This window comes from Dama dama, chromosome 30 (assembly GCF_033118175.1).
Source record: "Dama dama isolate Ldn47 chromosome 30, ASM3311817v1, whole genome shotgun sequence".
NCBI lineage: Eukaryota > Metazoa > Chordata > Mammalia > Artiodactyla > Cervidae > Dama > Dama dama.
In genome coordinates, this window is record NC_083710.1 from 75,604,299 (window position 1) to 75,619,481 (window position 15,183).

General features: G+C 40.6%; 1 protein-coding gene across 2 annotated transcripts in view; it reads right to left on the bottom strand.

Moving 5' to 3' along the window:
* Nucleotides 1-15,183, bottom strand: part of LOC133049216 (ATP-binding cassette sub-family C member 4-like) — a 150,363-nt gene that overhangs the window by 79,172 nt on the left and 56,008 nt on the right. For both annotated transcript variants that reach the window (XM_061133178.1, XM_061133179.1), the window contains exons 18-19: nucleotides 4,732-4,878; nucleotides 2,624-2,703 (exon numbers count right to left, since the gene is read on the bottom strand). In XM_061133178.1, the coding sequence (XP_060989161.1) occupies nucleotides 2,624-2,703; nucleotides 4,732-4,878 (227 nt within the window). The remainder of the gene's footprint in view (nucleotides 1-2,623; nucleotides 2,704-4,731; nucleotides 4,879-15,183) is intronic.

Genomic DNA, 15,183 nt, shown 5'->3' on the forward strand with positions numbered 1-15,183 from the left:
CACGTCAACTCCCTCCACACCTCCTGGATTTTCAGCCCTTTGCAGTCTGTCCTCCTCACATCTGAAACCCGCTTCTCAGGTCACCAACACCTCCTGATTCCAAATCAACCAACAAGTTTTCACAGACTCACCTTCTCATTTGCACTGAGCAGATCTGTCCTTCCTTGATTCCCCAATCTACTTCCTTCTTTCTCCCTTGCTATTCACTGTGTGTCTCCTCTCCTCCCCTTCTCTCTCTGCTTTCTCTCTGATATCAAGTCTTCTTATATTGGCCCCTTAAAATGCTTCCCTCTCTCTGGGCAATCTTGTCATCTTCACAGATTTAGCTACTACCTGCTCAGTGAAGGGTACACAGGTCCATGCTCATCCCAGGTCTCCCCCTCAAACACCAAACTCTTACTTCCAATGACCTACAGGACACCTCCACTTTCAAGATAGCTGAACTACAAGTGGCAGAGCTGGGGCTGGAAATCAGCGAGACTAGAATTTTCTCTCCTCTTTAATGAGAATGTTTCCTACTGAAATCAGGTAGCATCTATCCCTGTCCCTCTATATGTCATGCAAAAATATGTGACAATCTGACTACGACCACTAACTAACCATGTGCTAGTAAGTACATGGCAGAAACGCAAGTTGGCCTACCTTGCCATAGCAAAGAAACAGAACCATTGATAAAATCTTTTCAAAGTAATTCACAATCACTGTTTTCAGTGACACTGTTTTCAGGGAAAAATCGTTTCTGGGGATAAATTATGTAGTTAAACCCAGAAGGGCACATTTATAAAATAAGTTTGCAGAAGAGAAAAAAAATCAGACATCTTTGCAGTAAAAGTCCTCTGCCTCTAAGTCTCAGTGTAGTTTACATTGGTAACAGTTGAAGCCATGCCCACAGTCTACACTGTCTGCAGTCAGATCTCTGCTGCATTTCTGTGACAATGCATTTAATTTCCAAAATTAACACTTGAGAAGAAAAAGAAAATTCCCTACAGACTAAATAACTGAAAAGTTGACAGAATTAAATAACAGAAAAAACACCCTACATGAGCAATGATACTGAATGAGGAGATGAGAGTGGAGATGACCCAGCATCATTCTTTAGAACCTCAAGTTCACAGACAAAAGACAGACTCGATAGAGAGTATTCCTCTGTAGGTCTTTCTCTCTCTCTCTTGTTTTAAGACACCTTAAGACAGGGCAATCAACCTGTGAAAAGAAAAACTGCTTACAAAGCAAAAGACATTTTCTGAAATGACTTTGATCCTGGAATCAAATTACTGGCTTAAAGGCTTTGTATCTTTAATAACTGCTCTCTATTGCCCTTGTTGGACTTCCCAGGTGACTCAGTGGTAAAGAATCTGCCTGCCAATGCAGGAGACACCGGTTTGATCCCTGGGTCAGGAAGATCCCATGGACAAAGTAATTACAAACCACTCAAGTATTATTGCCTTAGAAATCCCATGGACAGAGGAACCTGGCGGGCTATGGTCCATGGGGTCACAGAAGAGTCAGACACAATTTAGCAATTAAACAACAACAACATGGGCTTGTTAAAGTATTATTTTCACCTTATTTTTTACCAATCTTTTCTTTGTAAGTAGCCACATATGGTTTTATCCAAATAAAATAGTGCAGTAAATATTTGTCCTCTGTGGTAATACAGTGCATTGTGTCCTCTGTGCTAATACAGTGCATTGTGCATGTCTGACCCTTGGCAATCCCATGGACTATAGCCCACCAGGCTTCTCTGTCCATGGAATTTTCCAGGCAAGAATACTGGAGTGGCTTGCCATTTCCTTCTTCAGGAGATCTTCCTGACTCAAGGATTGAACTCCTGTCCCTGTGTCTCCTGCATTGGAAAGTGAATTCTTTAACACTGAGCCACCTGGGAAGCCCAATACAGTGCATAATTTAGTGCATCTAGGCTATCTTTCCATGAGAGATGATTTTTTCTCTATTATGAAATGTACTCACAGTAAGGAAATCCACACCAGACACCTGGCAGGCAGAGGGAGAACCACTTACCCAGCATGTCGCTGCTTCAGACCAACCCTGACGTGACTCTGGAGCCACTCCTGCCCCAGGTGTTCCTCATGTTAGCTCAGCCTCCCAATCACAACTGTACCCTTCTCTCACAAGTATAACCTTTACTGAAAATTCTGAAAGAGATGGGAATACCAGTCCACCTGACCTGTTTCTTGAGAAACCTGTATGCAGATCAGGAAGCAACACTTAGATCTGGACATGGAACAACAGACTGGTTCCAAAGAGGAAAAGGAGTACATCAAGGCTGTATATTGTCACCTTGCTTATTTAACTTATATGCAGAGTACATCATGAGAAACGCTGCGCTGGATGAAGCTCAAGCTGGAATCAAGACTGCTGGGAGAAATATCAATAAGTTTGAGTAGGCTCTGGGAGTTGGTGATGGACAGGGAGGCCTGGTGTGCTGCGATTCATGGGGTCACAAAGAGTTGGACACGACTGAGCGACTGAACTGAACTGAACCAAAGATAACAGACACATCACCAGGCTGAAAGCTCACCCCTCAGCCCCTGTGAGAAGGCCTTGAGAAACAGGCACTCTGCTCTTCCCTGTGAGAACTCTGACAGGACTGGTACGTTACCTGGATGAAATCTTGAAATATCAGGGGCAGCGAGTCATCCATATGCCCAATGTCTTTTAAGAAGCGATTTAAAATCCTTCCTGCAAGAACAGGATACAAGAAAATACTCATTTCCTCATATAGGAGCCTTAAGAGAAACAATACATGAACAAATCAAAACAATATTTTTAAAGCACATGTACTTAGGGACTTCCCTGATGATACAGTGGATGAGAATCCACTTGCCAATGCAGGGGACATTAGAAATTCCACTTTTGAAAACAAAAGATAGGAAAGAGTTCAATTTAATATACCACTAAAAGAGTAAATAATTTACAGCCCCTAAGCCTTTTGGGCAAAGCAGGCCTATCTTTGCAGTACTTATTTGGGCTCCTATTTTCTTGAAGGAATGAAGTCGTGGTAGACAGGAAGGGGACACAAGATAAATATTAGTGTGCTGGCTACTCTAAGATTAGTGGCCTTCAGGATTTAAACTTGATCCCAAACCCTTGAATAATAAGTACGTCAGCATTTGGAGAAGCCTACAGGTCTTGAATATAAAGAGCCTGGTTAACTCTGGTCATGAACACTCAGATTCTGTGAGAACAGAAATTCAGTCCCACTTAATGCTCCCAATTTTAGTTTCCACATTAACAGGCAAAGTGGAGCAACTTCACAGCCATAATAGCATGGACTCCTCCAATCCCTTCCACACTCTGGCTTCATAATAAGATGAGATCTGTGTGGGCCTCTGCAGTTTACTACACTGTGCTCTGCTCACTGCCTGGATTAAACAACATCTGCTGAATAAATCTACACAAGATGCTGCCCTCAACATTCTTATTTAATCCTCACAACAGTCTTGTGAAACAGGAAGGGCAGTGGTTATTCCCATTTCACAGGAGAGAAGTTCCCAGACACCATGTTGTCATCCTCACTGAGGTTCATTAGGCACTGACCCTGTGCTAAGTGCTGTGAACGTATTAACCTGCTTAATGCCCACAATACTGAGATATTGGTAAGTGTGTGAACAGTATCCTCTTTTTACAGGTGAGAAAATCAAGACAAAGAGAAATTAAATAACTAGCACAGAAGTATTAACATAACTATAACTGACTATTACTATTAGTAACTAGCAACAGGACTGAACCCAGTCAGTTGGTTCCAGAGTTCATACTGAAGACCATGATAACATCCTGCCTGGAGATTTGCCTGCCCAGTAGAATCTACCTGCTTTGGCCTCAGTCACATGACTAGTTGATGACCAGGCTGAGGCTACTCTTGTCCTCCCTCCAGTCACATCCCTGCCTCGACAGGTCCTTTCAATCATCACCTGTGTAAAAACAAAGCCACCCTGGGCCTCAGCACAAGTGTAACCAACTGACCAGAGTGGGCATGTTCACTAATGAACTAACTCTTCACAGAAACACAAGTCAGGAGGCTGTCTTCTGAAGCAATACAGGTCAAAGGCCTCAAAGTAGAGGAAGCAACCACTGGGAAACCATCAGGGACACTGTTACTTAATACTGAAGATTCACCTGCTATGTACCACCAGACCTCTTAAATGTAACCAAAAGTCCATTATAAAACTAGAGAGTTGATTTTATTGAAGACAATGTATACATTTAACTGATCTTGTGTTTTAATCAATTTTCCATTACCATGTAGGTAAACCTCAAAATATGAGCACATGCCAGACCTTTGTGGTCCCAGAAATGAATGAGCAATGAAAAAGGGAAACACATAGCCTGTCTCCTATAGAGATGTTCCTGGAAGAAGGTCCTTCCTAGTTAGCTTAACATTATGTAACACATGAACATTTCAACAACTAGTCAAAAACATTTCAACACATTTGCATCGTATGTTGGGTGCTTCATTTGTCTTACAACAAATGGATTCATAAATCATCCTGCAAAGTAAACAGTCATTTATTTTTACTGACATACGTAAATTGGAATAAAAGAGTACATGCTCCTATTCAGATTTTCTCTGGTAGGAAAAAATATTAGTGAAGCTTTTCATAGAAAATGAATCAACATGCATCTCTTCCATTTTCAAATATCAAATGTAATCAGGAACTAAACGCGTTAACAAGACATATTCACTGTGAAACTTGGTGTCTGACTTACCTATTGGATTTCTATAGAAGAACAATACTGGAGCTCTCAAAACGGACCACAAAATTTTGTTATGCAAAGTTTGTGAAGAGTTAACAAGGATGTAGAAAATCAAGAGAGACCTTGTGATGCCAAAAAGGATGGTGGAAAAAGTTAAACCTGAAATAAAGAAACATCACTCAGCACAAGATCTCTGCCTTATCCTCAATGATGTTAAAGCATGGCAGTTTATAAAGATGCTGTGTATTTTATTCTATAAATAAGATTTATATAAAAATTTACACATGTAGACTATAGAATAAATATATATATAAATGTATATATATGTAAATATACATATGAAATGGGTTTTATAAGAACTTCATGCTGTCACAAAATACATTTATAAAGAAGAATATAAAAATCACTATTTTCCTCTCACTAAATAGAAACAACACAGTGGGGGGAAAGTCTTATATAAATAACAGTTTCATTCTAGGCTTTCCTAATTCACTTACAAGTTCTAATAAAAACTGACAAGAAAGGTAATTACAGGGCTTCCGTAGTTCAGTGTTGGAGAGTCCGTCTGCCAATGCAGGAGACGTGGGTTTGATCCCTGACCCAGGTGAATCCCACATGTCTCAGAGCAGCTTAGTCTGCGCTGCATAACTATTGAGCTTGTGCTCTAGAGCCCAGGAACCACAACTACTAGAGCTCACTGGCTGCAACTACAAAAGTCCACACACCCTAGAGCCCATGCTCTGAAACAAGAGAAGCCATGCAATAAGAAACCTGCACATCACAATTAGAGAGTAGACTCTGCCCTTGGCAACTAGAGAAAGTCCACACAGCAATGAAGACCCAGCATAGCCAAAAACAAATAAAACTTAAAAAAAAAAAAAAAAAAAACCTTTAGTTATTTAAACACTTTTTAAAAACAAAAAGAAAGATAATTATGAAAACTAGTTGATCTTCTTCCCTTTGCCACATTTCAAATCCCACTAGTTACATATTCCATAATCAAAGCATACCTCAGTTTTAGATATCAGCATGAGAAGGAAGAGGAACAGGAGAAATGACTTACCATTTCCTTGTATACAGTAAATTTACATGAAAATTTACTTCTATATAAAGTAGCTACTTGAGAATCTACTTTTATAGCACAGAGAATTCTACTCAGTGGTGACCTAAATGGGAGGGAAATTTTTAAAAATGGGGATATATGTGTACTGTACATATGACTGATGGGACTTTGTTGTACAGCAAAATCTAACACAACACTGTAAAGCAACTAGACTCCAGTGAAAATTGATAAAAATAAAATAAATAAAAAATAACATAGCTATATCTAAGTCCAAGTAGTTTTAAAGAGTACGGAAGGACCATATTAAGTTGCAAACAGATAATCTCTTAAATGCAAGAAACTATTATATTATGACAAGAGATAATTATAACCTAAATAATAATTTATAGATAATCTAAACAAGCAACTAACCTCTCACTATGTGTCTTAAGGAAACACAAAGCATTTGCAAATAAATATAATCATTTAAAATTTTTTATCAATGATAAATGAGCATCACTATGCATATAAAACCACATCCAAAGTAAGAAGGAGCGGCCGAGAGGAGAAACTCTACGTTTAAGGTCAGGAGCGGTGCCTGCACTTCACTAGACTGGCCGTGTGGAGATACCCCACATCCAAGGTCATAGAAACCCCAGTAAGATGGGAGGCACTGGAGCAGCTGTGAGGAGATATCCCATGTCCAAGGGCAAAGGAGCAGCCCCAGCAAGATGGTAGGAGGGGAGAATTCGTGATTAGAATCAAACCCCATTCCCATCAGAGACACTCAGAGGGCTCAAACGAACCTTGTGAGCACCAGGACCCAGGGCCCCCACAGAGACTGAGACAGAACTGTGTCTGAGCATCTCCTGTGGAGGTATGCGTTGGCAGTGGTCTGCCACAGGGACAGGGGCTCTGGGTGTGGGTATGGCATAAGTCCTCTTGGAGGAGGTCACCATTAACCCCACCATAGAGCTGCCAGAACTTACACAAGACTGGGAAATAGACTCTTGGAGGGCACAACAGAACCTTGTGGACCAGGACCAAGGAGGAAGGAACAGTGACCCCACAGGAGACTTGCCTGTGTATGACCAGGAGTCTCCGGCAAAGGTGTGGGTTGGTGGTGGCCTGCTGCAGGGTTGAGGGTATGGCCTGTAGCAGTACAGCATGGGATCTTTTGAGGGAGGTCACCATTATCTTCATTACCTCCACCATAGTTTGGCCCCAGGTAAATAGCAGGGAGGGAACACAACTCCACCCATCAATAGAAAATTGGATTAAATATTTACTGAGCATGGCTCCACCCATCAGAACAAGACCCAGTTTAGCCCTCAGTCAGTCTATCCCATCAGGAAGCTTGCATAAGCCTCTAATCCTTCGGCATCAGAGGGCAGACAGACTGAAAACCACAATCATAGGAAACTAACCAATCTAATCACATGGACCACAAAACTGTCTAACTCCATGAAACTATGAGCCATGCCCTGTAGGAGCACCTAAGATGGATGGGTCATGGTGGTGAGTTCTGACAAAATGTGGTCCACTGGAGAAGGGAATGGCAAACCACTTCAGTATTCTTGCCTTGAGAACCCCATGAACAGTATGAAAACGCAAAAAGATAGGACACTGAAAAGATGAACTCCCCAGGTCAGTAGGTGCCCAATATGCTACTAGAGATAAGTGGAGAAATAACTCCAGAAAGAATGAAGAGATGGAGCCAAAGCAAAAACAACACCCAGTTGTGGGTGTGACTGGTGATGGAAGCAAGGTCCAATGCTGTAAAGAGCAATATTGCATAGGAACCTGGAATGTTAGCTCCATGAATCAAGGCAAATTGGAAGTGATCAAACAGGAGATGGCAAGAGTAAATGTCGACATTTTAGGAATCAGTGAACTAAAATGGACTGGAATGGGTGAATTTAACTCAGATGACCATTATATCTACTACTATGGGCAGAAATCCCTTAGAAGAAATGGAGTAGCCATCATAGTCCAGAAAAGAGTCCGAAATGCAGTACTTGGATGCAGTCTCAAAAACGATAGAATGATTTCTCTTCATTTCCAAAGCAAACCATTCAATATCACTGTAATCCAAGTCTATGCCCTGACCAGTAATGCTGAAGAAGTTGAAGTTGAATGGTTCTATGAAGACCTATAAGACCTTCTAGAATTAACACCAAAAAAGATAGATGTCTTTTTCATTACAGGGGACTGGAATGCAAAAGTAGACAGTGAAGAAACACCCAGAGTAACAGGCAAATTTGGCCTTGGAGTATGGAATGAAGCAGGGCAAAGGCTAATAGAGTTCTGCCAAGAGAACGCACTGATCATACCAAACACCCTCTTCCAAAAACACAAGAGAAGACTCTACACATGGACACTGCAAGATGGTCAGCACTGAAATCAGACTGATTATATTTTTTGCAGCCAAAGATGGAGAAGCTCTATACAGTCAGCAAAAACAAGACTGGGAGCTCACTGTGGCTCAGATCATGAACTCCTTACTGCCATATTCAGACTTAAATTGAAGAAAGCAGGGAAAACCACTAGACTATTCAGGTATGACCTAAATCAAATCCCTTAAGATTATAGAGTGGAAGCAAGAAATAGATTTAAGGGACTAGATCTGATAGAGTGCCTGATGAACTATGGACAGAGGTTCATGACATTATACAGGGAGCAAGACCAATCGCAAATGGCAAAATGGCTCTCTGAGGAGGCCTTACAAATAGCTATGAAAAGAAGAGAAGCCAAAAGCAAAGGAGAAAAGGAAAGATATTCCCATTTGAATGCAGAGTTCCAAAGAATAGCAAGGAGAGATAAGAAAGCCTTCCTCAGTGATCAGTGCAAAGAAATAGAGAAAAACAGTAGAATGGGAAAGGCTAGAGATCTCTTCAAGAAAATTAGAGATACCAAGGGGACGTTTCATGCAAAGATGGGCTCAATAAAGGACAGAAATGGTATGGACATAACAGAAGCAGAAGATATTAAAAAGAGGTGGCAAGAATACACAGAACTATACAAAAAAAGATCTTCATGACCCAGATAATCATGATGGTGTGATCACTCACCTAGAGCCAGACATCCTGGAACGTGAAGTCAACTGGGCCTTAGGAAGCATCACTACGAACAAAGCTAGTGGAGGTGATGGAATTCCAGTTGGGCTATCTCAAATCCTAAAAGATGATGCTGTCAAAGTGCTGTACTCAATATGCCAGCAAATTTGGAAAACTCAGCAGTGGCCACAGGACTGGAAAAGGTCAGTTTTCATTCCAATCCCAAAGAAAGGCAATGATAAAGAATGCTCCAACTACCACACAATTGCACTCATCTCACACACTAGTAAAGTAATGCTCAAAGTTCTCCAAGCCAGGTTTCAGCAATACATGAACCGTGAACTTCCAGATGTTCAAGATGGTTTTATAAAAGGCAGAGGAGCCAGAGATCAAATTGCCAACATCCACGGGATCATCAAAAAAAGCAAGAGAGTTCCAGAAAAACATCTATTTCTGATTTATTGACTATGCCAAAGCCTTTGACTGTGTGGATTACAATAAACTGTGGAAAATTCTGAAAGAGATGGGAATACCAGACCACCTGACATGCCTCTTGAGAAACCTGTATGCAGGTCAGGAAGCAACAGTTAGAACTGGATGAGAGGGTAGCAGGCAGGAAGGCCAAGGGTCTCCAAACGGAGGAAAGAGGCTGCAAGTGCCAGACATTTTTATCTCTCTTAAGCGGCAGGAGGAAACAAACCAGCGATATTTTTTCTTCTCTATACAAATTTAAAAGGAGGTTTCTCTTAAAATGCTGTGTTGCCATGACACCTGGTTTCACCTGAAGCTAACTACTCTCAAACCTTGAGTTAACCAATACATTTCTTTTTCTTATGGAAATGTTGTCTTAAGCTATGTTAATATACCCCAGACTCTATCTTCAAGTTGGTTCCACCAAATGGCCCAACCTACTTACTCAGGTATTGTTCCCCTAACCTATGTAAAGGAAACTATTTGTTGGTAATCTGCCCTTCTACAAGATTCAAGTCAATCGTTTTATGTCCAGGGATGAATTACCTGGTGCCATTCTAAGTTTTATGACATTCCTTTCTTTTCATTAACAGATTGTGAGTGACTATATAACAATAATGTATCCTGCCTGAGGACAGTCTTTGGATTAAACCTTCTGGCCAATTCTGTTATCTTAAAACATAAATTATGAGAGTAGGTCTGGTCTTTACAAGGATGTATCCTGCCTGAGGACAATCTTTGGATTAAACCTTCTGGCCAACTCTGTTATCTTAAAATGTAAATTATGGGAGTAGATCTGGTGAGGTCTTTATAACCTCCAGACATTCTTTGGATTCATTGGAGAGTATATAACTCCATTGTTAACACTAGCAAAGGGGGTACTCTTTTGCCCCCTTCTGATGCCTATGTCAGAAGCTTTCTCTATCTCCTTTATACTTTAATAAAACTTTATTACACAAAAGCTCTGAGCGATCCAGCCTCGTCTTTGGCCCCAGATTGAATTCATCTCCTCCGGAGGCCAAGAATCCGGCGTCTTATCATTCAGCAACAACCTTTCACAGACATGGAACAACAGACTGGTTCCAAATAGGAAAAGGAATATGTCAAGGCTGTATATTGTCACTGTGCCTATTTAACTTATATGCAGACTACATCATGAGAAATGCTGGGATGGATGAAACACAAGCTGGAACCAAGATTGCCAGAAGAAATATCAATAACCTCAGATATGCAGATGACACCACCCTCATGGCAGAAATGAAGAACTAAAGAGCCTGTTGATGAAAGTGAAAGAGAAGAGTGAAAAAGTTGGCTTAAAGCTTAACATTCAGAGAACAAAGATCATGGCATCCGGTTCCATCACTTCATGGCAAATAGATGGAACAACAGTGGAAACAGTGGCTGACTTTATTTTTTTGGCTCCAAAATCACTGCAGATGGTGACTGCAGCCATGAAATAAAAAGATGGTTACTCCTTGGAAGAAAAGTTGTGACCAACCTAGACAGCATTTAAAAAGCAGAGACATTACTTTTCCAGTAAAGATTCATCTAGTCAAGGCTATGGTTTTTCCAGTGGTCTTGTATGGATGTGAGAGTTGGACTATAAAGAAAACTGAGCATCAAAGAATTGAAGCTTTTGAACTGTGGTGATGGAGAAGACTCTTGAGAGTCCATTGGACTTCAAGGAGATCCAACCAGTCCATCCTGAAGAAAATCAGTCTGTAGTGTTCATTAGAAGGACTGATGTGGAAGTGAAACTCCAATACTTTGGCCACTTGATGTGAAGAGCTGACTCATTGAAAAAGACCCTGATGCTGGGAAAGATTGAAGGCAAGAGGAGAAGGGGATGACAGAGGATGAGATGGTTGGATGGTATCACTGACTCAATGGACATGAAATTGAGTAAACTCTGGGAGTTGGTAATGGATAGGGAAGGCAAGGGTACTACAGTCCATGGGGTGGCAGAGTCAGACAGGCCTAAGCGACTGAACTGAACTGATGCATATAAAAATGAAAATAGCCCTCTGAACATCTCTTCAACTCACAATGGTAAATGAAGGGGTGATGACATTTGTAATAAATATTCCTTCAAGTACTCTTTTTCCATTCAGCTGACACATCAGTGTTAAACTCTGAAACCTGCTCCAATTCCTGAATTCCATCAACAAGCATTTGCCTTAGCCCACTATCCTATATGATTATATAACAGAATCCTTTCCTTCTTCCTTTAAGCCCCCATAGTCCACCAATTAAGAAGGTAAACAGCAAATGTACTAGATTTCTTAGCAAGTGATTAACAAAATAAATACCAAATTTCAATGAGTGGATTTTTGTATAACACATTCTTTGTAGAAAGTTTATACAAGGGTTTCCTGTGGAGATATTTTGATTTATTTATTTATTTATTTTTTACTGGAGTATAGTTGCTTTAAAATGTTGTGTTAGTCTCTGTACAAGGAAGTAAATTAGCAATATACCCCCTTCTCCTGGACCTCCCCCTCTCACCAATCCCACCCCTCTATGTCCTCAGAGAGCACTGAACTGAGCTCCCTGTACTATTCAGCAAGTTTCCACTAGCTATCTACTTTACAGATGGTAGTGTATATGTCAATCCTAACCTCCCCATTCATCTCCTACACCTCCCCCATGTGTCCACACATACATTCTCTACATCACCATCTCTATTCCTGCAAATAGGTTCATCTGTACCATTTTTCTAGATTTCACATATATGCATTAACATATGCATATTTTTGTTTTTCTTTCTAACTTACTTCACTCTGTATGACAGACTCTAGGTCCATCCATGTCTCTACAAATGAGCTAATTTCATTACTTTTTGTAGCTGAGTAATATTCCATTATATATAGGTACCAAAAACGAGATGAAAAGACAATCCTCAGAATGGGAGAAAATAACTGAAAACTAGGCAACTGACAAGGGATTAACCTTCAAAATATACACGCAGCTCAATATAAAAAAGGCAAACAATCCAATCAAAAAATGAGTGGAAGACGTAAGTAGACATTTCTCCAAAGAAGACATAGAGATGGCCAATATTAAAAAATACTCTATATCACTAATTATTAGAGAAATGCAGATCAACCTCACACCTTACACCAGAATGGCCATCAGCAAAACATCTACAAACAATAAATGCTGGAAAGGCTGTAGAGAGAAGGGAACCCTTTTGCACTGTAGGAAGGAATGTAAATCGATATAACTACTATGGAGAACAGTACAGAGGTTCCTTAAACTAAAAATAGAACTACCATATGAGTCCTGGTAATCCAGGAGTCCCACTTATGGACATATACCCAGAGAAAAACATGATCCAAAAGGATACATGCCAGGATATATGCACCCCAATGTTCATTGCAGCACTGTTTCAGTTCAGTCACTTAGTCCTGTCTGACTCTTGACCCCATGAGCTGCAGCACTCCAGGCCTCCCTGTCCATCACCAACTCCCGGAGTTCACCCAAACCCATGTCCATTGAGTCGGTGATGCCATCCCACCATCTCATCCTCTGTTGTCCCCTTCTCCTCGTGCCTTCAATCTTTCCCAGCATCAGGGTCTTTTCAAATGAGTCAGCTCTTCACAGCAGGTGGCCAAAGGATTGTAGTTTCACTTCAACATTAGTTCTTCCAATGAACACCCAGGACTGGTCTCCTTTAGGATGGACTGGTTGGATCTCCTTGCAGTCCAAGGGACTCTCAAGAGTCTTTTCCAACACTACAGTTCAAAAGCATCAATTCTTCGGCACTCAGCTTTCTTTATAGTCCAACGCTCACATCCATACATGACCACTGGAAAAACCATAGCCTTGACTAGATGGATCTTTGTTGGCAAAGTAATGTCTCTGCTTTTTAATATGCTGTCTAGTTTGGTCATAACTTTCCTTCCAAGGAGTAACTGTCTTTTCATTTCATGGCTGCAATCACCATCTGCAGTGATTTTGGAGCCCCTAAAAATAAAGTCAGCCACTGTTTCCACTGTTTCCCCATCTGTTTGCCATGAAGTGATGGGACTGGATGCCTTGATCTTAGTTTTCTGAATGTTAAGCTTTAAGCCAACTTTTTCACTCTCCTCTTTCACTTTCATCAAGAGGTTCTTTAGTTTTTCTTCACTTTCTTCCATGAGGGTGGTATCATCTGCATATCTGAGGTTATTGCTATTTCTCCTGGCAATCTTGATTTCAGCTTGTGCCTCATCCAGCCAAGCGTTTCTCATGATGTAGTCTGCATATAAGTTTAATAGGCACAGTGACAATATACAGCCTTGACATGCTCCTTTTCCTATTGAGAACCAGTCTGTTGTTCTATGTCCAGTTCTAACTGTTGCTTCCTGACCTGCATACAGGTTTCTCAAGAGGCAGGTCAGGTGGTCTGGTATTCCCATCTCTTTCAGAATTTTCCACAGTTTATTGTGATCCACACAGTCAAAGGCTTTGGCATAGTCAACAATGCAGAAATAGATGTTTTTCTGGAAATCTCTTGCTTTTTCAATGATCCAGCAGATGTTGACAATTTGATCTCTGGCTCCTCTGCCTTTTCTAAAACCAGCTTGAACATCTCGAAGTTCACAGTTCACGTATTGCTGAAGCATGGCTTGGAGAATTTTGAGCATTACTTTACGAGCGTGTGAGATGAGTGCAGTTGTGAAGTAGTTTGAGCATTCTTTGTCATTGCCTTTCTTTGGGATTAGAATGAAAAGTGACCTTTTCCAGTCCTGTGGCCACTGCTGAGTTTTCCAAATTTGCTGACAATGTATCAGCAGCACTGTCTACAGCAGCTAACATGTGAAATCAACCTAAATAACCATTGACAGGAATGGACAAAGAAGAGGTGGTACATACATACAATGGACTATTACAGAGCCAATAAAAAAGAATGAAATAATGCCATTTGCCACAACATGGGTGGACCTAGAGATTGTCAGGCTGAATGAAGTAAGTCATAGAAGGAGAAATATTGTAAAACATCCCTTATAGGTGGAATCTAAAAAGAAATTATACAAATGAATGTATTTATGTAACAGAAATGTACTGACAGACTTGGAGAATGAAATTATGGTTGTCAGGGGGAAGAAGAATAGTTAGGGGAAGATAACTTCCCCTAATGGGGAAGAGATAGTTAGGGATTTGGGATCAACACGTACGCTCTTCTATATTTAAAGTGGGTAACCAATAAGAACCTACTGTATAACACAGGGAACTCTGCTCAGTTATGTGGTAGCCTGGATGGGGGGTGGGGAAGGGATTTGGAGGAGAATGAATACACACATATGTATGCCTGAGTGCCTTTGCTGTCCATCTGAAAGTATCACAATATTGTTAATCATCTATGTGTGCTTGCTAAGTCACTTCAGTCATGTCCAAATCTTTGCAACCCTATGGACCATAGCCCATCAGACTCCTCTGTCCATGGGATATCGCAGGCAAGAATACTGGAGTCGAATGCCATTCCCTTCTCCAGGGATCAAACCCAGGTTTCCTGCATTGTAGGCAGATTCTTTACCATCTGAGTCACCCGGGAAGCCCAATCATTTATAATCCAATATAAAATTATTTTATTATTTTATATTATATTTAGACACATGTGCCCCAATGTTCATAGTAGCAAATATTTATAATAGCCAGGACATGGAAGCAATCTAAATGTCCATCAACAAATGAATGGATAAAAAGATATTTAAAATTCTAGATGAAGACATCTTTTAAACACTATGTAATATTATATATATTCTAAGTTCTTGTGAATACAGTGAGTCATGTTAATATTAGTTACATGTTAAATTAATCACACAGCTGGAGATGAAATAACACTGTGAACTCAAGGTAAGAAAGAGAAGGAATCTGTCCCTAGATGCTGAATTTCCTCTGCTTAGCTTTTCA